The sequence below is a fragment of the Dipodomys ordii genome, unplaced genomic scaffold (genome assembly GCF_000151885.1).
Source record: "Dipodomys ordii isolate 6190 unplaced genomic scaffold, Dord_2.0 Scaffold39, whole genome shotgun sequence".
Classification (NCBI taxonomy): Eukaryota; Metazoa; Chordata; class Mammalia; order Rodentia; family Heteromyidae; genus Dipodomys; species Dipodomys ordii.
In genome coordinates this window covers 4,015,497-4,038,641 of record NW_012267255.1, presented here as the reverse complement: position 1 = coordinate 4,038,641, position 23,145 = coordinate 4,015,497, and the positions used below count along the sequence as shown (strand labels likewise).

The following is a 23,145-nucleotide window of genomic DNA, read 5'->3' as shown; positions in this document are numbered from 1 at the left end:
AACATCCAAATTATCTTTATTAACTAATTCATTCCAGAAGCAAATTTTGTCAGCAAGCTTTCGAGTCAACTGAACAATATATTATTATATAGATTGGATACCTCTAAGTGATATAAATCTTGAAGATGGGCTCTCGGACCATGTGATGTCAGTCCTGTAATAATATATTAAGATTTATGCCACCTGTGTTAAAAACATGGATAATTATTGTAAATACTGTCATGACTGAGTTTGTACTATAATATAGTGCAGTTTTAGAAGCCTGGCATGGGAAATACCATATTTTTTTTTTAACTGAGAAACTAAGGATGTAATAATAAGTATTTTGGCAACTTGAATATTTTAGAAACAGGGCTCTGTTTAGCATAAAGAAAGGTAGTTTTCTTTGTAAGTATAAGCACACCTGGTGAGTTAAATACAGGAGCTGAAGGGGCATTACATACAACTGTTTCAGCGAGCAATGTGTTATAAGGGTTGTTAGTGCCGTGGGGTCGAAGAAGAGGGTTTGTTAGTAGGTAATTGCCAGTCATTCCTAAAGCAAAACAAAACAAAACAAAACAAAAACAAAAACAGAAAGAAATACATCAGTTCTCTTATTTTAGTATTACAGTTTCAATCTCTCTCTCTATTTTTTTTTCCTTTCTTTATCAGGTTAGTGGGCAAGTTGGCAATGAAAATCCAGCTGAAATTTCTGACTGTATTTGAACTACTAATTTGAAAGAGAAAGGGGAGCGGGCAGTTAAATTCCAGTAATTCACAGGTGCTTTCTAAGTCCCCCAAGTAAACACCTGCCAAGGATGACATTTACTAATTTATACAAAATCACCGTTAAACAAAAATGGCAATTAAATGCATAGAGAGCAACATTATTATGTTTCAAGATGTTACTGCTTAATATTAAAACTTAACCTCTGAGGCCCAGAAGAGGGAATCTCAAACTTTCAAATTTACAGGTGTGGGATTATCCCTTATGAAAACATCTGTGATCATACCAACTTTGATACAAGCAGAAGGAAAACAACTTTCACAAACATGTAAAAATTATGACACATTGCTAAAAGCTTCACTTAGTAAATGCAAAAGCGTACATGCTCAGGGAAAAAAACAAACAAACTATATAACATAAATTATTAGCCCACAACAAAGTCTACAACAAGAACACTTTTGCTCTACCCACTTATTTGCCAGGTTTTAAAATTGAGTTGGGTAATTCATTTAGCATTTGTTAGCCACTCCCACAGAATTAAGAAAAAACATTAAAGCAATGAGACAATTACGTTTCACTCATTCTAACTGGTAACTTACTAATCTTTTCTTATTGATCATGTTTTGATTAAAAATATCTAAAAATTCAGATTGGTATTGATGCTATAAATTCTCTTTAATTTTAAACCAGTCTTTGTGATGAACCCTAACTTTATGTCATAAATTGGCCCATGAAACTAGAAATGTCAGATAAACAATCTTTCCCAAGATTCTACAGGGTAACTTACTTTTCTCATAGTGTTAGTTATTAAGGATTCGGGAATATCCATAACATACATATTTGTGCCCTGAATTTTGCTAGATTATTTCATTGCCCAGCAGAATTTATGAACTATAATAATTTATATAACCAATTAAAGTTGCCACTATAGACACATCAAACAATATGGAAAAAGTTAATTATAAAGTAAAGCTTATAAAGTTCCTAGGTACTCAAATTTTGTTAATAAAGGTTTACAATAAATGTTTTAACATTATTTATCTTAAAAAGTACTAAATACCTTTTGCACCTTTTTGGTGAAAATGGCATTGTTTTACATATTAGTTTTGCTAGTTCCATTGATGTTTAAAGAAAAAAATTTATATATGCATAGTTAGGAGAGAAAACAGGTATTAACTAGGAAAAACATTTTAATCTGTGATATGGTATGTTTTCAATAATTCCTTTTGTAGTTAAGAGTGCTTTATCCTGTTAAAAAATTTTTTTTGCATTATACTATGGGGTAATATGAACTTATATGTACTGTAGTAAGTGATGAGAAAGGATGACTTAATATATTCAAACAACTGTGGTATAAATGTGTAAGAGATAAGTTCAGCATTTTCTAAGAATTATTCTGTGCTAGCAAAAAGTACAAACTTTATATTTTTATTGATTTTCCTAATAACTGACCTTGATTAAGTGTTGAAGTGCTATTGATGTCACCTGAGATAAAAGAAGATTCAGACTGTTTTCTCACAGTGTCATTCCACATCCTCCTTATACGACTCTATTAATATAAAACAGCAAGATAGATAGGTTATGTTAGTTTTCTCAAGCTTACCTTATTAAAAAACACAACCACCTACCCAATATGTATAGGACTGTCACTTGACTTTGTAAAGAATGTGTGTGGTTACTGGTCTAAATCTAGACATCTATACTATACTACCACTTCACAATTAATGGGTATTTAATCTTCCACTCTTAAATATGAGTAATCTGGTCACCTTTCTTTGAAAGTGGAAATGACTGGTTATTCAACAAATGTTTAATATATGCCCACCATGAACACTGATCTATATGACTTTTTTACTTCTTAAGGAACTCCTCTCCTTGAAAAGGTTATTTGAAGCTAAGGAACACCTCAAGGACCCATATAAGAGAAAATTAACACAAAAAATACAAGCAAAAAAAAGCTAGTATTTTCTACCTAGATCATTATAATGGGGAAACAATTAGTGCATCTAAACAGAACATGTCTCAGCAGGCTTTCTATAAATAAGGTTAATTAAAGATTCTGTCAAAGTCTTTTGTTACCTGTGTGCCGGAGGAATACCGAGCACTGGTTCTTGTGGTTGATGCCTTCACAGAACTGTGGGGGCTCTCAGTTGGGAGACCGCCACAGCAGTACGAGTGTCTGAAGCACTTGCCATATTCTTTTCGTACCTGAATTGAATAATCAGAGGACCAAGGGATTACCATGAGCATATTTGTTTCTCCCCTTCGCTCTCTAATTAAAGGAACAGGAAATATAACTGAGAAGACTTAAATTCCACTAAGACACATCTATAGTGAAAAGAAGTAACAGTTGCTAAAATAGTAATCAGAAAAGAATTCTGTCCTGACTGGCTAGTATGATCTTTAAAAATTGGTATCACATTTTGGGCTCTGTAATTGTTGTAGAGTAATTATTTATCACTATGATAGCAATATATTTAAAGTTTTAATCTACCCATATATTTAGTAACTCTTGTGGTTTTAGTATAGGAAAAAAAATTGGACAAAAAATTTTGTATTTTTCTTGTTTGACTACATATACCCAATTCAGTCATTTAAGTTTCACATGCTTCAATTTTGTTTTAGGTAGGTAAATACATAATCATCTTTAAATAGATTATGTATTTTGTGAGTAGTCTCATTGTAATGACAGAAATCCTTTGGCCAAAATAAAAAGGGGGGAGAGAAGTATTTTGGTATATTTGACTATTTTCCTCATTTACTAGTATGTCTAGCTGTAACATTTAGTACAGAAGCTAAGGTGACTATTCACTTCATTAGCACACAACAGAACTATTTACACAGTTTCCATTCTCATTAATGAGCTACCCATGTAATTTCCCTTTTCCCCTGAAGCTTGGGTATATGAATAGATAGATAGTTAGGGTTGAAAGGAAGTTTAAACCGACCTTAAAAAAGGAAGCCCAAATGACTGTTAAAAAAATACGCCCTTTATGAGCAGTGGTATAGAACTAAGAGGAGGAGGAGGGGATGTTGTGTTGTGTTCAGTGCTACCAGCACATGAATATCATAATGATTTGTAGATTAGAGGTAGGCTTTGAAATTGCAAAACAACCAAGGAAAATTCTGTAAGGAAACTCCTCCATGTCCTCCTAATAGATTCAACACTCAAACTCTTCCTCTCTCACACTTCTACATTATATGCCTGCAAACACCAGGACTTTGACATTCCCTGGATCATTCTCTGTAAAGTAAGAAAAAAGTCACTAGATGATCTTGAAAGTCTAAGTACACTTGCATGGTCATCTTCCTGGCTTCAGTTTAATTGTACCTATTAGAACAAAGAACTATGTGGTTGAGCTTTCAGAATATTTTCTTGGTCTAAATGTGCTCTTTCAAGCAGCAGGAAACATAATTTTAACTTGACCATTTTCTGTTATATTCTTAATCCATCTTGGCAGCACCCAATAGTAAGATATATCCAAGACTGAGTAGAACATGCTCAGAAGAAGTGTGACAGGATGATCTTAAAATGTTGGTTGTCAATGTATACAGCATAGTAAAAAAAAACTTATTTAATCAATACATGCAACTATATAAATAGTGACAACTTCACCCTTTTCTGTTAAATTTTTACTTCATATCAGAAGTGTTTGGCCCAAAAGCCCAGTAGTTATGAATAATACAATACTATGCTTGCATACAGGATGCACATTTACATAAGATATATGCAAAAATATACAGTAACTAGCCAGGTTTTCCCTGTGTAATGTTTAGAAAGTTAAAAGTTCATTGTTACTAAATAGCACATGATACCTCACACAAAATTTTTCTACACATTTAATGGCTATTAACTGCTCTGAAATGCTGTATAACCAAGACAATGGCAATCAAAATGGTATTTTATCCAAATAATACCCTCTGGTGTTGGTTTTGCCTAATGTCTATATTGCAGTGAATGTACATTATCTGTCAGTATTGCACATTCCACTGTCATTATCTCAAAATTATAGCTTATTCAGAACTGATGGAAGTAACAACACTATCATCTTGTCAGGACTGAAAACATAATAGTTTTCACTTTCACAATTCTATTTCTCTGTTCAATTTAGTGACCAACTAGTAATAACAGAATAAAAAGACTATACATTAGATATACAGACATAGAAAGAATGATACCGTATGAAAGGCATAAGAATTTTAAATTTAAAGGGCACCTAGGTGGTTCTTTTAGTTTTACATCTTGCTACATATTAACTTTGTCTTCTTCAAATTTAATATTTCAATTTTTTGGGCTGACTTTACTTAACTTGAAATCAGGACAAAATAATAAGATGTGAGGTAGTAAACTACAAAGTTTTAAATCTTCTAAATTTACTCGAAAAAGCAATATTAGTATTAACTTCTGGTGCTTTTAAACAGTAATGTCATTTACCCTTATGTTCAGTTCATTTTGGAACAAAGACTGAATTTAAGTAATTTTTCTTAAACCTTGGATAGCTTGTGTAGAAATTTTATAGCATTATCAGCAAAGAAGAAATTCTAACATTGAATATCTAGTTTATAACATTCCCAAAGTAAGATTTCTAAAAATGAAAGGTTTTGTCCAATTTCATATGCAAAGCCTACCTTTCCAGATGGTTTTAAAAATAATTTATGATTAATATATGATGCCACTTAGTAATATGCCAGCTGTAACTTAAGTCTTCTCTAACATATCTATTATTTTCAAACCAAAGTTTCCATTACTTACTTTCTTTTGGAGAGCACAGTGAAAGATGAAAATGAACACTCCCTGGAAAGCATTAAAGATGGTGAAGAGATATGCCATCACAATAGTCTCCTCATTAATAAAAAGCAACCCAAATGACCAGGTTAGGCCAAGAAGACACAGAAGAGCAAACGCGCCAAGCACCCAAGACCTGAAAAAATAAAGTGAACTTTTTAACAGGTTCCATGAGGGAAAAACAGTTATCCCACTTATATATTAACATATCAGTAGTAGCAGTTGACTTTCTCTACGTTCACATTCAAATTCAACAGCATTTTGGCTTTAACCTTTCACTGATTAAGAAAGAACAACAGCATTTAGTACTGCAGCCTCCAGTGAAAACAGCAACAGCAGGTATGACCTTTTCTTACTCCAGAATAAACCGGTATCAAAACTATATCAAAATGCAAGGTGTAAAATATCCCCCATGACTTTTATCTTTTGGTGAAAGCAAATTAAGGCAGCCTTAATTAGTCTACTTCTATTTTTATTCCTGTGATGTACTCATATGGCACTAAACAATGTGACACATACAGAAAGGTTAAATGGCAGATAATCACTTAGTACCTAAACTGAGATTCTAGGAAACTATTCTTAGATGAGCCTACAGTTGTTTAACTAAAGCATGAAGAAGCCTAGCTGAAATGAGATAAAAACATGAGAACAACTTCAAAATGAAATAATTTTGGAGATTTCATCATGAATAGCTTAAGGAGAAAAGAACTGTAGAAAATAGGACGGAATGAGAAGGATTTAAGGTCAGTGCATTCCACGTCTAACTAATGATCTTACTTGATAAATGGCTTATTATCTTCATAGCTAGAAAGCATTATAAGCAGAAAAGAGAAACAAAATTATTAGGCAGAATTAAAATAGAAAGTAATAAGAAAGCATTTATATATTTTATAAATTAGTCAAAATTAAGAAGTCAAAATGCACAGGCAAGCAATTAAAAAAAATAAAGGCATATTATTGTTTAAAATACTATAGCAAATCAGATATCCCAAAATAATTACAAAAACTAAGGGCAATTCATGATATTGACGGGTTTGTAAAAATATAAATCATGCCATAAATTTGTTAATGTAGGATTCTACCTTACCCAGGTAAGTCCGTATTATAGTAGCCATCACAAACACGGTAATTACTGGTGTAGATGAGAAGACAGAAAGAGGAAAAGGAAGAAAAGAGAGAGATGCTAAAGATTAGCTCTCTCTTTTACCATGCAACATGCAATGAAGCTGGCACTGACCTATCGAATACATCTACTTTTTTAAAAAAAAACTTTACCTTTACTATCCATCTGCCATTTTTTAATTAAAAATAGTACTTCCTTCAATCCCATTTAACCAACTTGAATATCTCCTTGAATTCTAAACTAAGACTCATATTTTAAAAACAACTCTGAAAACACTTCCATAAGATGATTTAATGAATCAATAGCTATCAATTTTTCACTACTTAACATATAGCTAATAGCAACAGCATTTTTCTAGATAGAATATTTAGTTTTTATTCAACAATGAGATAAAGATTTGCTTAACTAATATGAAAACAACAGATAATCTTCTAGCTAATAGTAGTAATAAAGTCTCTTAGGAAAATAGAGTAGGAGGAGAAACTGCTCGGAATCCTTAAATCAGAAAAGTGATTTAACAATAAACTTAAGTTGATCCTATCAGCCATGCAAACTGGAACTTCACTTTGAACTACATTTTAAATTTAAGTGAAAATGCTACAGTGAGAGGGAATTTCCATGAAGCCACTGAAACAACTTTTTCATTCTAGATGATCAAGACAAAAATTATTACCTAATTTTTGACCAATGTCTACATCGGAGACTTAAAATTTAATTCTGAGTAATTCCTATATTTGGCAGAAGACAGAAATGCCTGTGTTCCCTGTGGAGATAACTTTTACTTAGCTGGTCAAATATTAAAATTAAATAAGAAATACTTACTTAATGTTTTCCAACCTGCTAGAATCTGGTTTCAAAGTGTTTGAGTGCTTCACCATTTTGCAGAGTGTGATCACCAGGAAAATTATATTTAGCTGTTAGAAGAAATAAAGAAAAAGATGAGGCCACGAAAAACAAAGAGTAAAACCTATTTTTGAAAATTTATTTAATGAATTATTGCAGTTATATGACAGTAACATGGAAAGGGCAAAAACTGATTCAATTCTATTTTATGTATGCATTGATCCAATTCAGTCTATGTACATGTTAAAAAAAAACAGTTGGCTCTATATGATCAATTCTTTAATAGATCATTTGACATGAAATTACAATCTCATTAAGTCAGGATCATGTGGTAATGATTAAATAAATTAGAAATTCTAAATTAGTTTCTTTAGCTACATGATATACTCCAGGGCCTAAAAGTCATCTAAATGGAAAGACTGAAGTTTCTGAAAAGAGGTATTTATATCCTATAACCTGTAATAGAAAAATCACTAGCTTTATAACCCTAGGATTAGTTGAAAGTCAAGCTCTTGATTTTGATTAAACAAACTGTATGAAAATTGTTCACTAATATTATAAGTTAGGTAAGCTTTCAATCATGTATATGTATTTGCTACTTAATTAGTCAAAGCCAGGAGTCCTTTACTTGTGTGCCTCAATAGAGGGTAGCTGGTAAATTCTGACAAGGTTTTGAATCTTCCTAACATTTAGCTGTGTAAAAATATCTGCATGTAAACCCAGAAAGTTGAATTTGACAGGGAAAGTCTAAGATTCCCAGAGGGCTGTGATGTTTTGACTGAGATTGGTGATTTGTCTTTGTTTTCTGTTTCATATTATGCTCTAAAACTTGCTATTTTGTATTTATGCTCCTGCCCTTAAAATATTTTGGAATATTATTTTAAAAGAGACAATAAATGTTACATTGAAAGCTTTGTAGGACTGATTTTACAAGCCCACATGGTCTTTTCAGGAAAGACCCATTGTATGTGGGGAGGATTTCAATTTCTTGGTGGCTGATAATCAACATAACATTGTTACAATAACATGTTCCTTTATACTGAATGAAAATGGCACGTAATCAAATGATATCATTACTGTATTCATTTATCACCACTCCTGATGTTATAATTAGAAAACATTATATAGGGCAATAAATTAAAATTTTCAAGTCCTTCCTAATGATGTGTTTGGGAACAGACCAAATGCTTTAATCCAAGCTCTTTATCCTTTTGTCTGCTGTGCCTTATTATTTCTCTTAGATGTAAAATTTTCTCTTAAGAAATAAAATTAGGCTAATGGGCCTAACTTCCAAGTTAGGCATTCTATCCTTCAACGTTAATTACTTAAGGACAAAAGTAGCTTTTTTTTTGGGGGGGGTAGGGGGGTGCTCATGGGGCTTGAACTCTGGGCCTGGGCGCTGTCCCGCAGCTCTTCAGCTCAAGGTGAGTGCTCTACCACTTGAGTCACAGTGCCACTTCCGGTTTTCTGAGTGGTTAATTGGAGATAAGAGTCTCATGGACTTTCCTGCCCAGGCTGGTTTTGAACCATAATTCTCAGATCTCAGCCTCCTGAGTAGCTAGGATTACAGCGTGAGCCACTAGTGCCTAGCTAGCTTTTTGTTTTAAAGTTGTTTTTAAAGAAAACTTTTCTAGAGAAAAAAATTACAGAATTATTTTCTTGTTGTATCTTTTAGATTATTCCAGATGATTAAAATGAGACCATTCTTGCATGCAAGAATATGATACATTTTGCTCAACAAATATATGACTGATTTGACTGCACTGAACAATGATGTGCTCACTGAATTGTGGATACTTAAGATCGATTCTGCTTTTGCGAAATTCAGACTCATGTGTTATTCAGTAAAGACTGACAGTTTTGTTTTAATTTTAATTTTTTATTGTAAAAGTGAGGTATAGAGGGCTTATAGTTACATAAGTCAGGTAATGAGTATATTTTTTGAGCAGTATATTAAACATCTCTTCCCTTGTTTTCCCTCAGTTTTTCTCTTCCGCCCTGCCTCCCTCACAAGTTCATTTTCAACCTAATGACTGGTTTGTTTTTTTTTTTAATTATCACAGTAAAGCATGCCTCTTATTTTTCAAAAAGGCAAAATCAATAGCACTACTACTTTAATATTTTATGTACCAATAGCATTAACTAGAAACATTTTTTTAATTGTTAGAGAATTCTGTAAATATCATAAAACAAACCAAAAACCAGTATAAAATAAACTAAATTCAACTCTTAGGTAAAATAACATGCTTTATAAAATCAGTGAAAATCCTTAATTATCTTTCTTTCTGTTTAAATATCCTGATAAAAGCACTTATTTATTCAAAACTTGTAGATGTAAGGTTTTTTATTCCTTTCTAAGTATTTTAGTTACTACCTGATTACCTCAGGAACAAAATAGCAATAGGTGACCAATATTAAAAAATACATGTTACTGATTAAGTATGTATGTAATGTACTACATACGATATATAAAATTGCAAGGAAAGTAATGAATGTGAAAACTACAGATATATAATTTATGCTAGTTAAAAAATAGATCTGGAAGTCAAAGTTTTGAGTCTAATAAATTCATTGAAACAGTTTTCAATGACCAACTCAGTTATGTGAAAAAGAAAATCTTTCTCAATAAAACTATAATAAAATGAAATCTACTTTTGTAGATTCAGTTAAGATTGAAATATGGTGTTTTTTTCCTTGTTACATACTAGGGAAGTTAAATGTACTGCAGAAAATGTTGTTATTCAATATTTGTTTTAAAAAAACAGAACATTAGATCACTGGTGTTTTTTTCAAACATGTCTGAGTTGAAAATAATGCTTTAATTATGTATTGCAAACTCAGAAAATATATATACAATTTTAAGGGAAAGTGGCCAGCCAGCTATAATCCTAGCTCCTTAGGTAACAGGCAGCACTTTTATGTCCAATTTATGAATTACTGAGATGAGCTAAATAATTTTGCCCACATACACTGCTGAGATTTAATATTCTGTGATCCAGCTTCACAGCCCAGGATTTCCAAATAAAATTAACCAGTATAATCAATCCAGAGAAAGATACACTAGTACTATATGTACTATTATAGTAAGTTTAAAAGTGTCATTGCTGTAAAGAATAATCCAATATAAAAATGACTAGATGATAAATGAATTGAAGATAAATAATAATTTAGAAAATACTGCCTCAAAGAAATCCTGACAAACACAATTGGTATATTTTTTCAATAACTGTCTACATGATGGACTTAATTAATTAAGTCTCCTTTGGAAAATAAAGGCAAATAAGACATCAGCAACTGGTCAACACAAGATGTCCTACTTGTCAACAATAGTTCCGTGGGTCTTCTCCAAACCTGTTTATATTAGTTACGTGTGCTAAATTACACATAAATTCAGAAAACCAAGGACAAATATAAAAATAGAAATTTTGAGAGTTTTTGCCAGAATTAAAATGGAAGACTTTAAAATGAATCTCCTTAAAGAAAACTAAAACTACTTAGAAAATAATAATAAAATCCTAGGATTTCTGCACTCAATTCTGAAAGTATCTATGAATTCCACAATTAAAAAAAAAAACCTTGAAGATAAAAAATACAGGCAAAAGAAATACTGTCCAAACATTTGTGGTTAAATCATAAACAAATGTAGTCTCAATTTATGACTGGAAAGTATACAAATAATGTAACAGTACATTCAGTAGAACGAAATGCTAAAATCTCAAAATGAATAATGGGGAAAAAATTCAGATCATGCTCTAAATTATAAGGTGACAGAAGTGCTAAATATGGTTTTGTGACCTCACTAAAAAAAAGAAGAAAGAAAGACAGAAAGACAAACAGAAAGAAAGAAAAAGAAAGAAAGAAATTTCATAGATACTTATTATTTACAATTGCTTGAAATTAAACATATGAAGGCATAACCAGTTAGAAAAATATGGGTTTACTTCTCTCATTTATCTTAGAATAAATATGGTTGCTATGATCTATTTCAGGACATAATACACTCTGTGATAAGAATTATGGTTTTGTAGGATAGAATATTTTAGTAAGATTTCCAGTTTACTTTCTCCTTTTACTGCTTTCTTGCTCTTTTGAAACACAACTGTGAAGCTCAAAACTAGAGATAGCTAGAAATTAAATACGTATTTGACAGAATCTAGTCTAAGTTGGATACTTTAACATAAACGACAAGAAGTATGTTTTTAAATCAACTAGTATTTGAACATTAGAGTTCTCCTTTTTCCTGGCATTTTTTATGGTTGGTCATGGGGCTTGAACTCTGGACCTGGGCGTTGTCCCTCAGCTCTTTAGCTCAAGGCTAGCACCCTAACACTTGAGTCACAACACTACTTCTGGCTTTTTTCTGCTTATGTGGTGCTGAAGAATCGAACCCACGGCTTCATGCATGCAAGGCAAGCACTCTACCACTGAGCCACCTTCCCAGCCCCCTGCCATTTCTTTCATGACATATATAGCTATTTTCAGATATATACTTTGTGTTTCTTTTTTTTCTGGATAATTTTGACTCCTTCCACGGTTTATTTTTGACTTTAGGATGTATTTAAAAATCACAACTAACAAAAAATTTTCCTGATTTCTCCTTGGAAGGTTGGTAGTTAAGGACAAAATATTTCCAATTGCTGCTGCTTGAACTACATTGCAGTGAAGCCATATTTTTGCCCCATTGTTCCGTTTTGTTTTGGTAAATATCCTGCCCACAAACATAATATTTTGGGAACAGCATGAAAACTAAACATCAATGAAATAGGAAAAAGGCAGAACTACAGTTCTATGAATAAAGATATTCTTAAACCTGGTAAGTATGTATACTTGCTCAATTACTTAGGGAGAGGTTACCAGTAAATATAGGTTATTAGGATTGTGTTAGGTATGAAAGTCAAATAATCACCTTTTATGCCCAAGCTGTTGATTAATTTGAAAATGCAGCACTTCATTCAGGAATGAAATAATATATTAACTCTGCTCTGTGTGTTCATTTGTACATGTGAAAGTGAGAGGTATAAGCAAGTATTTCTCTCTCAGTAGAACTCTATGAGTCCAGAAGAGGGAAAAAAAGTCCTATCCACAACTGAAAACAGTAAAAATCACCACAGGGAAAATTCCTTCTTTTTCACTAACTCTTTTAATGATGCCCAAATAAAAATTGCACAAATGCTATTAAAAATAATAATTGGTGGATGAAAGCCAATGCCATAGAGCTAAACACTACCCATATTATTAAGCATGATAATTCAGAGAATATTTTTATTGTAAATTTTTTCAGGTGCCAAGGATGATAGAAGTACACAGTTTGTTTTATGGTCATCAACCTGCTCAATTGAATCACATCTGTCTGAGCTTAGCAGCTTAAAATTCATTCCACAGCTTGCAGTGCTGACATGGATATGATAAGACAGAAGAACAGAAACACCACTCAGAAGTAACCTAGCTGAACTGCATATGTTCTGACCCTTTTTGTCCTCCCTGGAGCTTTTGCTACCTGGCAAATGCAACTCTAAAGCTGTACTTGTATCTCCAGATCTTTGCTGTTAGCCAAGCAGAAACCTATTTCTCTCCGGGACCAGCAGCCAGAGAGGTGTTCTCTGAAGAAGACTTCTAAATGAGTGTGTGGCTGAACTCTTACTGAACTGAATTCATTATTAATGATGCAGATGGAGCTGTCCAAATGATAAGAACAGCTCCTGACGTGTCATGATCCAAGCTTTCATTAAACCATTTCAGGCATACTAATGGTTTCCCACTGCTCATTACTTACCAGCACTTTTCTCATAGATATAATAACTCTAGTGCCTGTAGGCAAGACATTCTATAGAAATGCAGGAGGAAGTTTTATCTTACTTAGCATATTACTTTTTTTCATAGAACATTACTATTAAAATTGCACATCTACTTAATGCAACTAAATAAATGGTTTAAGTCTTAAAAGTCAGAAATATAAAAACTATTTTCTAGGAAAAGGAATAGGTATCTTTGTTTTATGAATATTTTTAAAAGCATACAGTATAGTTTATATTATTAATATTAGTATCTGGGATAGATTTTAAAGGGCCTGTGTCACTAGGGAATATACTTTGGCAAATGTGTTTTTAGCAAACCTATATTGTACAATCACCTTTTCTCAACGCAAAGAAGACATTTTGCAAGGTATTCCTTTGCACTCCTGTAACTACCCTGACTCTTGCATTGTTAGGATGATTAGAGGAAAAAGCAGTTGCAGGACTCCAAGGAGATCTGCACTGTGAGGTACCTGCTGCTTCACTTGTTTAAGTTGGGAACAATGTCATTAAAAAGTCTTTCAACCTTAAAGACTTAGTATAGGATAATAACCATGATAGGAGTAGATATGAGTAAACAATAATGGCTCTCATTTTAAGTGGGCAAAACAATAAGAAGTCCTTTATTTCTTTTCCACTCAAAGCTAAGTACATAATAAAATTCCTTTCTCAAGTGATTTTAAAAAAAAATTCTCTAAAGTCAGTACTTACTTTTAGAAAGGTAAGCTTCAATACACCAGAAGTAAATATATGATATTACTATATAGAGAAAACATCCCTAAAGCTATTTATCTTTGTATTTTCAAAGTAAAAATGTGTTTTGGTCAAATAGCTAAGGGGTGGGAGTGGGGGAGGGAGAACTTCTGTCTTCAAAGATCATCTCGTCACTGAATTCTAGATAGGTTCAAGCTGTGTTAACATACATAAACTAAGAAGAAAAAACTGGATCCATCATCAGACTGAGTAATTTTGATAGGACTTCAGCTTCTCTAAGAACACTTGAGAATAACTTAGCAGTTTGGTTCATATAGCAGTCATCTTAAATTTTCATTTGGCCTTGTAAAAATAATAGTGTAAAGTAATTTTAATGACAACTAAAATGCATGTGTTTTAAGTTTCCTTCAACTAAAAAATTTTGATCAATCTGATGAAACATTAGTTAATAGAAAATAGCCCCAAACTTAAGTATCTTCATTTTTTAAAAATGTTAAAAACCATAAAACTGGTAAATTAGTATTTAAAATAATTATTTTTAGGTAGCAGTTAAACTTGTTTGTTTCCTTTTCAAAGTTATAAAATTGAAAAAAAAAACCTGAAAGTTTAAAAACTAAAATTCTTTTATTTCAACTATGTTTGATCCTAACTTTAATTAAGAAGGTAAAAATACCTAATCTCAACAGCAAATTCACCTAAAGGTACATTTTCTTAAAAATCCACCTTTACTTGATATTTTTATAAACTCCAGAAACATAATTTATATGAACTTAAAATTTGTTTGTTATTAACTATTTTAATGTAACCTCTGAAAACATGTATGCCCTAAAATAATTTAGGGTGCAGACAGTTATGTAAATGTACTAAATTGCTGTATGGTAATTAAGATAAAAATTAAGGTAATTTTTACTTTGCTAAAATACTCACTGAGTTTATAACAGGGTTTATAAGTAAATATGTTTTTTATATTAGGGATAGGAAATGGTATTTGTAGAGAGGTAATTTTCAAAAATATTTAATTAGAAAGTATATAAACTCTCAATGACGGTATTTTTAAAACTTGGTACGTAGTATTTCCCCATAACAAGACATGTTTATAAATGGCTGAATGCATAAATAATTAGGAATAAACCAAATCACTCTTGTTTGAATAACACTGCTAGAGTAGCAGCTAAGAAGGAAGGAAAGCTAATAAGAGTGTACTTACCAGAATAATGAAAGTAACAGGTCCAATGAAACTCCATATAAAATAGTTGTCCACACGAAGCCAGCAACTGTTATGAAAAGGCAAGAATATCTATTACACAGCAATCAGGATGTCAGAAACCTAACAAACAAAACTACCTCTCAATAGCTTTGAAAGTCCCTTATCTTGGGCAAGAACAATTCTAATAATTCTGAATTAGCTTTGACTTAAAGAAGGATAGTGATTCATTACTTTAATCTGCAACTTTTCATTTCACATCTACTAGATAAAAACAAAATTCTGCTTATAAGGAGAAATAATAAATCCTGCCCCACCACTAAGACTTCTTGCTTTAATTCAGAAATATGTGCAACTTAATATTCAACTTGTTTCATCATCTTAAAATTCTACATGTGATCTTCAAAACTTTTCATTCACATCTACCCAAAGTGTGAAACCCTATGAAAGTCATTCAGATGTTTGCTGCAGAACAGAATAACAAAAATATAATACCTCTATTAAGAGTGGATGAATACCAGGGAAAAAGAAAATCAAAACACAGAACTCATACAGTTTTATAGTAAATGATGCTTAAGCTTATTAAGACAAATATTACTTAGTAGTTGATTTTTCATATAACCGAATCACTGCTCAATTTCTGCTACTTATCTTTTATCATCTGTACAGCTAAAAGGCTTCTTTACTCAAAAAAGACATCTTTGTATAACTAATTTTTTCAAAGAAAAAAATAAAAACAACTTGTAGGCAAATTCATGCCACCAAGCAAATACAATCTTTATTTAGCAACTCCTTTCTGTCACTTTAGGTAAATATATCTTTATAAATAAAAGACAGGGAGTTATTTTAATCCTTTCAAACTGCCCCGTAAAATTTTATCAAAGTAAAATGTATGGTTTAGAATATACCACTGTCACAACGTACAATGAGAGCTAGCTACAGGGTCGGCTACACAGGAGCTAATGAAGCATTAGTTTAAAACTGAGTAGTTAACTTGTCAGATGCTTTAAGTTCAGAAGAATATTTTACTTAATATCTTTCTAACACCAAAAAGTTATTTACTTTTTCAATTTGCTTCAGGTCAATCTTTTGTGTTAAGAAAGAAAGTCCATAATTTAGAATCTGCCTCACCAAAGTACAAATGCTGTGAACCTAGAAAATTACAAAAGACTTGATTGTAATTTGTGCACGGCATGCCTATTCTCTTACCAATAAAGCTTTCAGATGCTATTTTAATCTGTCAGGGACCCTCACTGACAGCTAACAGGCTTTAAAAAATTATTCACTTGAAAAACACTCAGGTCACTTGCAATTACTTACACCTTTTCTGTTCCATAGCTCTTATAGTCAATAGCAGCTGAAACTCCAACCACTGTGGCAGGAAACAAGTAGCCGGCAACGTAGTAATACTTCTTCCTTGAATATTCACTTTCAAAAACCTCAACTAACATTAAATAGAGCTGCACTCCTTCTAGGCACATCCAAGCAAAAGCCGCCAAAAAGAAAAAGTGTAGAAGTCCTGCAAATATTGGGCATGCAATCTGTAAAGGGAAAGAACAAAACATCAAAGGAAACTCATGAATACAAATAACTGATTCCAAAGCCTTAAAATACTGACTGAAATCATTACTGTTTTACAATACGTCATTATTTAAACTATTGTTTCTTCAAACCAAGTTTTCTCATAAAAGGAAACAAGTTAAAAAAAAAAAACATTACTTGAAGTAGAATGCCAAGTGTTTCATCACTAAGGCACTGCTGAAATTTTAGCGAAATTAAATATCAAATAAGAAAACACATCTCTCTCTTCTCACATGATCCATTATGAATTCTAAATATTCCATCTGTCATTGATTTGCTTCAAGTCTTTAGAATAATTGTTTGAAAATATATCATGCTTTCTTGTAACTGAATTTCAAAACTTTTACAATAATATCATGGTTCTAATTATGTAGAATTTTCTTATCATACAGGAACATTCTTACAGTCATTCCAATACAGAGATTGCAACACAGTGAGTTATTAGCTAATTAACTTCTGTTTTTGACTCAAGACCTCAAGATGCTGCATAAATTACTCTAAATATGAAGAAAAGCTCACTGGTAAGAATGAGTATGTAAACAAAATAGGAATTAAAAAAATAATATCTTGTTATTTCAGTATCCCCACATTCTTGTATTCAAATTATATCTAAATAACAGTAAGAAAACTTCATTTGCACTTTAATACACAAATGAATTAACACTACTTAATGATTGAGTTTTAAAATTATTATAAATTAACCTTCAATATTGGCTTGTCAATTACATCAACTAATAAGGTCAAATATTAAAAGCAACATGTTAGGTACTTTCACAATTGTTAAAATTAGCGTAAGTCTAAGGTAACTGCACTCAAAAGTTACTTACCGTGTATTTTGCCTTATCAATGCCTACTAGAAAAATAAATTCAGCAATAAAAAGGTTGATACAAAGGTTCTTATGAATTGTATTACGATCACTTTGTAGACCACGGAAAAAACAGAAGGTAAAGATGCAGATAGCCAGGCAAACGAGGGAAACGACAATTCCCACCCAACTGATGACTGTGAGAAGCAATTCATGAACTCTGTCTTTATACTGAAAAACAAAGATGTGACAAGAGTCAGGATTCATTCATTACAGCAGAGAGAAATTTGTCTTCATTTCAGGCTCATCGTTTACTACTCTACTCTCTGATGGATAAAATCCATGTGTATTCAAACAAAGTTCATTACTAAAAGAATTTTAAACCATATAATAAAGTTCAAGACTATCTTATTAACTTTACTATATAAACAATGACCCAAGAGCTGGTGGCTTAAGCCTGTAATCCTAGCAACTCAGGAGGCTGAGATCTAAGGATCATGGTTCAAAGCCTGGCTGGCCAAGAAAGTCTATGAGGCTCTTATCTAAAATTAATCATCAAAAAACTGGAAGTAGAGCTGTGGCTCAAGTGGTAGAGTGCTAACTTTGAGCATTACAAAAGCTCACAAACAGTACCCGAATTTAAGCCCAAGACTCACAAGAAGAAGAGGAAGAGGAAGAGGAGAGGAGGAGGAAGAAGAATAATTATATGACTCAGGAAAGACTTTTTTATCTAGATAACAATGCAAGTGCACAAATATTTTAAAGTAATGATTGAAATAAATATGGAATACATAAATACATTTACATAAGAGAATAGTTAAGTTTTAATTTTAAATAATTGATATTTTAATGATTTTTCAGGGTAATCTATAGAGCAATATTTATATTTAATTTGCTTGTTGGGTTTCTATGTGCTTACCTACTAAGAGACAAGAAAGCAATAAAACAGAGATTTCACAACATATATGTTACTTGTACATAAATATTATGTTACTAATATAGATATGTAAGTAGATATATAGACAGGTATGCAGCTAAGTACATAGGTAGGTGCGTGATAGGTAGATAAATACTTTCACACTTCTGGAGATTGACCCAATTGCCTCCCCCATGCTCCTTATCACTGAGTTATATCCCAGTCCCATTCTACATTTCATAAAATACATTTTATCCTTTCTTTTCTCTTAATTTTAAGAATAAATATAAGTAAGACAGAAGCCAATCCAGCTTTTCAAAATCTACAGCCCTATATAATGTGTACAAAATATTTAGGAAACTTGAAGTGTAAAATAAGATTCCAACACTTGAGATGTAGAGGGCACACTAAACTTTATAGTCTTTGTCTCTTTTGTATGACCTACTGCTGTTCATTTTATACATCCTTCATTACCTCTAAGAAATCCCTAGCCAAAGCAAGAAATGTTAGGATAAGTATGTCAACCAACATGTGAGCCTGTAGAAACAATCGCATAGTGCCAAGACTTCTTGAAACATATGGACAGTATACAAACAATCAGAAATCCACATTACTTTGTTTCCCTTTTAGTTTTGATAAGTACCCAAAGACAGACTATTATACAAGCTGTTTTGATTCTCTCAGGTTTTGCTCTGCTACTAATTAGAAGTGCAAAAATACTTACTGCAATTTCCCTATGGGCCATGAGGATGGCAAAATTGGTTAGATGGCTGCATGCGCATGTTGTACGCGTTTTATTAGTGTCAACCAGCTTGCAGCCCTGAGTAGACCAGTATCCCATCATAGTTCTCTCTGAGTAGTTCCAGAAGGAACAGTTTGCATTGAAATAATTGTCAGGCTGGGAAATAAAATGACATGATAAAATTAGGATTTTACATTCTAAGATAGCAACAGCAATTGTCTAATATGTGTAAAAGGTAATTTAGATTAAACTTCGCGTGTTTCAGACTATAAAGTTTTTCATTAGCAAAATGGTAGACTCTTGTTATATAAGGCAAATATCTCACATAAAAGGGGCTTGGTAGCCTGAAACACTTTAAAGTGTATTTTAAATTACCAAAAACTCTTTGTTACAATTATAATTTCCATCCTATGATTTTACATATTGATGTACTTTACAATCTTTTTTCTTTTTCTTTTCTGACCAGAGCCATAAATTTGTTCTGAGAAAATGCTATAGGAACCAAATGTCTTAAAAAAAATCCATTTTCAATGGATCCATTATTATGTTTATTTCTCAGTGACACAATAGCAGTCCTTTGAACAAAACATAGTTACTAGATCAAGGTTCTCATAAATAAACTCAATGAAGTAGAGACAAAACAAAGACTAACTTCATAAATTTATTTTTGTCAACTCTGGAAATCTTGGTTATTTAAGTTGACACAGCATAGGAATTCCATTTCTGTAATTCTGTATTTTTTTAAAACACAATACCCGAGAACCACTGTGCACAATGTAATCAGAACAGTTAATTAGAATAATTTTTTATTCTAAAAATTTAGAGTCTTAAGAGTTAATATTCAGCTATCCTGCAGCTAAGGTAGGAGTTAATTTTCATTTGAAAACAAATTAGAGTCATTTACATTTTCCTGTTGATTACTGAATTAGCTTTCATTAAGAATACACTTAAAGTTCTAATAATCACTGAACCAGGCTCATTTAATTTTATGTTCACAGACTTAAATAAACTTGTGTCTCTGACCTAGCCCAACACTTAAAATTCAAATGGTAAGGTCTTTTCTCCCTTCCTTCTTTTCACTGTCCTTCTTTGCATCACAGCATGTCATTTTGTTTTCCTTCCTCACTGGGTTTATAACCTTCCACAACTTCATTAGCATACATTAACTTACATCAATATGTGGCAGAGTAAAAAGCACAGGATCAGTAAGGTATACTCGGCTGGACTCTTTATTGATGGAAACCGAAATGACATGAGAATTCACTGCAATGGTGCTGTTACGACCGATGAAGTCAGCACCCAATTTTATAGTTGCATTTTCTGTGCTAAGGAACTGTCCCAAACTACGGTATATGATGAACACCAACTTTGCAAGCCCTAGAAATGCAAAAATAGTCATATGATTCACAGGAAATACACTTATGAATAAAATAAGACATATAATGGGGGAAGAAAGTCCTCATGGAATTTTTATTTAGATTAAGTTTATTGGGAAAGAGTAGGCCTTATTTTAATGCTAAGTCATTTTTGTTAAAGTCAGGGTCAAATATTCAGCTGATTAGAATAAGGGAAAGCAAAGGGAAGGGGGAGGGAAATAAGAAGGAAGGGCCAATTTTTACAAAGCTGTTCCATCTTACCATTCCTGCTGTTCTGTTTGACAGTATTTGCAGACAGTTGGATTGAACTGCCTGCTCCCTTGATGCCCAGAGGAAATTTAAAGTCTTGGACCTGCCCTTCTGTACTGAGAACTGCAACTTCCAGAACTATAGGAGAGAAAGGATAAAGGCAGATGAAAAGGGATGGTTTTAAATTAAACCACAGTTTATTTACAAAACTTCATTGTGTTATATTTCAAAGAAATTATGAACAAAAACTAAGTAACTCCAGAAGTTCTTACATTTGTTCTTGATTTGTCTCAAATAATTTTGAATAATTTTCTTAACATTTTCTTCATATTTTTATGTCTTTGGTCATAAACTAATTACTAACTATAACCTTAGTCAATTAAATATTGTGATACTTTAATCTACAAAATTTCAGGTTTTAAAATGAAAAATTTTATTTAAATCAACAAATTTAAAATATGTAAAATTATATGTTGTGGGCTCTTTAAGTATGTTTTCAATAACCAACAGTTTACAGTGGCAAAATGAAGTATAAAATTGCATTCCTTAATTACACATATAACATCCATTTCTATGTATGGCATACTCAAAATCATTTGCAACTCTGAAAAGCACATAAGGAAAAATAATTCAACCCTTTAGTAACAAGTAATAGTCAACAATGCAAAGGGTGTTTAATTTTCCTTCAAAAATGTACTTAGTGGTACCTTGTAACCTTTATTGCTAATTGTAACCTTTATTTTTTTTATCTTCTATAATTTTTTGTAAAATACATACAGATTTAGCTATATGCATGAAAACACCAGTGCTCAGTGATTCCTAGAAGTAATTCAACCATGTAACTAAAATACTTTATAAAAATACTCATATGGCACCTAGAATTCTGTCAGCTGCAGAATGTGAAGTTGAGATATGCATTTTATTGGTTCTCTGTAGGAAGGTAAGAGTAGGAAACAGAAAAAGGTTGGCTTTAAACAAGAAATCTATCTAAAACCTGAAGTAAACAATGGCTAAGCTTTTCTTTTGTTACTGTGTTTGCTTTAAGACAGTCTCAGTTATGTAATAATGCAGGCTGACCTTGAACTCATGATTGTCCTACAACAGTTTAAGAGTACAAGGATTATAGTCATGAACCACCACTGCCAGACTAAAGCACTGGTTCTAAAGTCAGAATGATCCTTATTTGTGTTTTTTATCACTACACTAAAGGATACCATTTAATACAATAATTCAAGAAAAAAAAAGGTATAAAGACAGAAAAGAAATGAAAAAAGTATAGGTTTTATAGGAATAAAACTAAGGTTTTTTTTCTTTTTGTAATGTGCATGACAATAGAAAATATTTATCTGAATAGAAAATATTTATTCAAATATGTTCAGAACAAACAGAATTAGTGATAGTCTTATCTGAGTCTCAACTAATCAATTTGGTAGTTCTTTCCAAATCAACATACAAATGAAGACAAATTCCAACAAGAACTCCAACGTGTATTTTGTGTTTAGAACTTTATGAATTGATTTCAAAATTCTTTTGAAAGAGAAGTACCAACAAGCTGCCAAGGTAATTCCTTAAGGAGCAATGATGAAAAGCTCAAGGGATATGAGTTGTATTGAAAACACAACAATACAAAGTTTTAGACTTTGCTAACATGTTAAAACATGTAGAAAGTTGACATATCACATAGATATCATTAAATCATTTGGGAAAGGAATAGATTGTACACTAATAAAAGGATAAGCATTCAGATAACAATTCAAATTAGCTATGCCTTATAATACCTCAATCACAAGTAAATTTCAGAATGACTGAAGACAGCTATGAAGTTTTAGCTTTATTGCTCATTAAGCACCACTACCTAAGTGGCAGAAATGAGGAGACATTCAAGACTAGCCTAAGCAAAGAATTAGAAAGACTCCATTACAACCAGTAAGCTGTTATGCTGGTGGGATGGACATCGTATTATACCTGTCATCCTATTTAATGACTGTACCTTGACTTCAATAGAAGGATCACTATATAGGACAGACCTGGCATATAATGAGAGTCTTATTTGAAAAAAAAAGAAAGAATGAAAGAGAAAGAAAGAAAGACAGACAGACAGGAAGGAAAAGGGAAGGGAAGGGGAAGGGGAAGGGGAAGGGGAAGGGGAAGGGAAGGGAAGGGAAGAGAAGGGAAGGGAACTCTAAAAGCAGAAATACCTAAACTTCAATTGATGAAGTGCCTGGCTAGCAAGCTCATGGACCTGAGTTCAAATTATAGTACTGCAAAAATGAGGGGGAGGAGGAGGAGGAGGAGGAGGAGGAGGAG

General features: G+C 32.2%; 1 protein-coding gene across 5 annotated transcripts in view; it reads right to left on the bottom strand.

Annotated features, from left to right (window-relative positions):
• Positions 1-23,145, bottom strand: part of Adgrl2 (adhesion G protein-coupled receptor L2) — a 141,180-nt gene that overhangs the window by 5,024 nt on the left and 113,011 nt on the right. For 2 of the 5 annotated variants that reach the window (XM_013018344.1, XM_013018346.1), the window contains 11 exons: positions 20,851-20,976; positions 20,385-20,590; positions 19,196-19,369; positions 17,577-17,786; positions 16,489-16,709; positions 15,172-15,238; positions 7,438-7,529; positions 5,460-5,628; positions 2,786-2,914; positions 2,159-2,255; positions 102-154 (listed from right to left, as the gene is read on the bottom strand). In XM_013018344.1, the coding sequence (XP_012873798.1) occupies positions 102-154; positions 2,159-2,255; positions 2,786-2,914; positions 5,460-5,628; positions 7,438-7,529; positions 15,172-15,238; positions 16,489-16,709; positions 17,577-17,786; positions 19,196-19,369; positions 20,385-20,590; positions 20,851-20,976 (1,544 nt within the window). Of the gene's footprint in view, positions 1-101; positions 184-2,158; positions 2,256-2,785; positions 2,915-5,459; positions 5,629-7,437; positions 7,530-15,171; positions 15,239-16,488; positions 16,710-17,576; positions 17,787-19,195; positions 19,370-20,384; positions 20,591-20,850; positions 20,977-23,145 lie in introns of those variants that run through there. The other 3 variants (XM_013018341.1, XM_013018340.1, XM_013018345.1) reach the window with 2 other exon arrangements.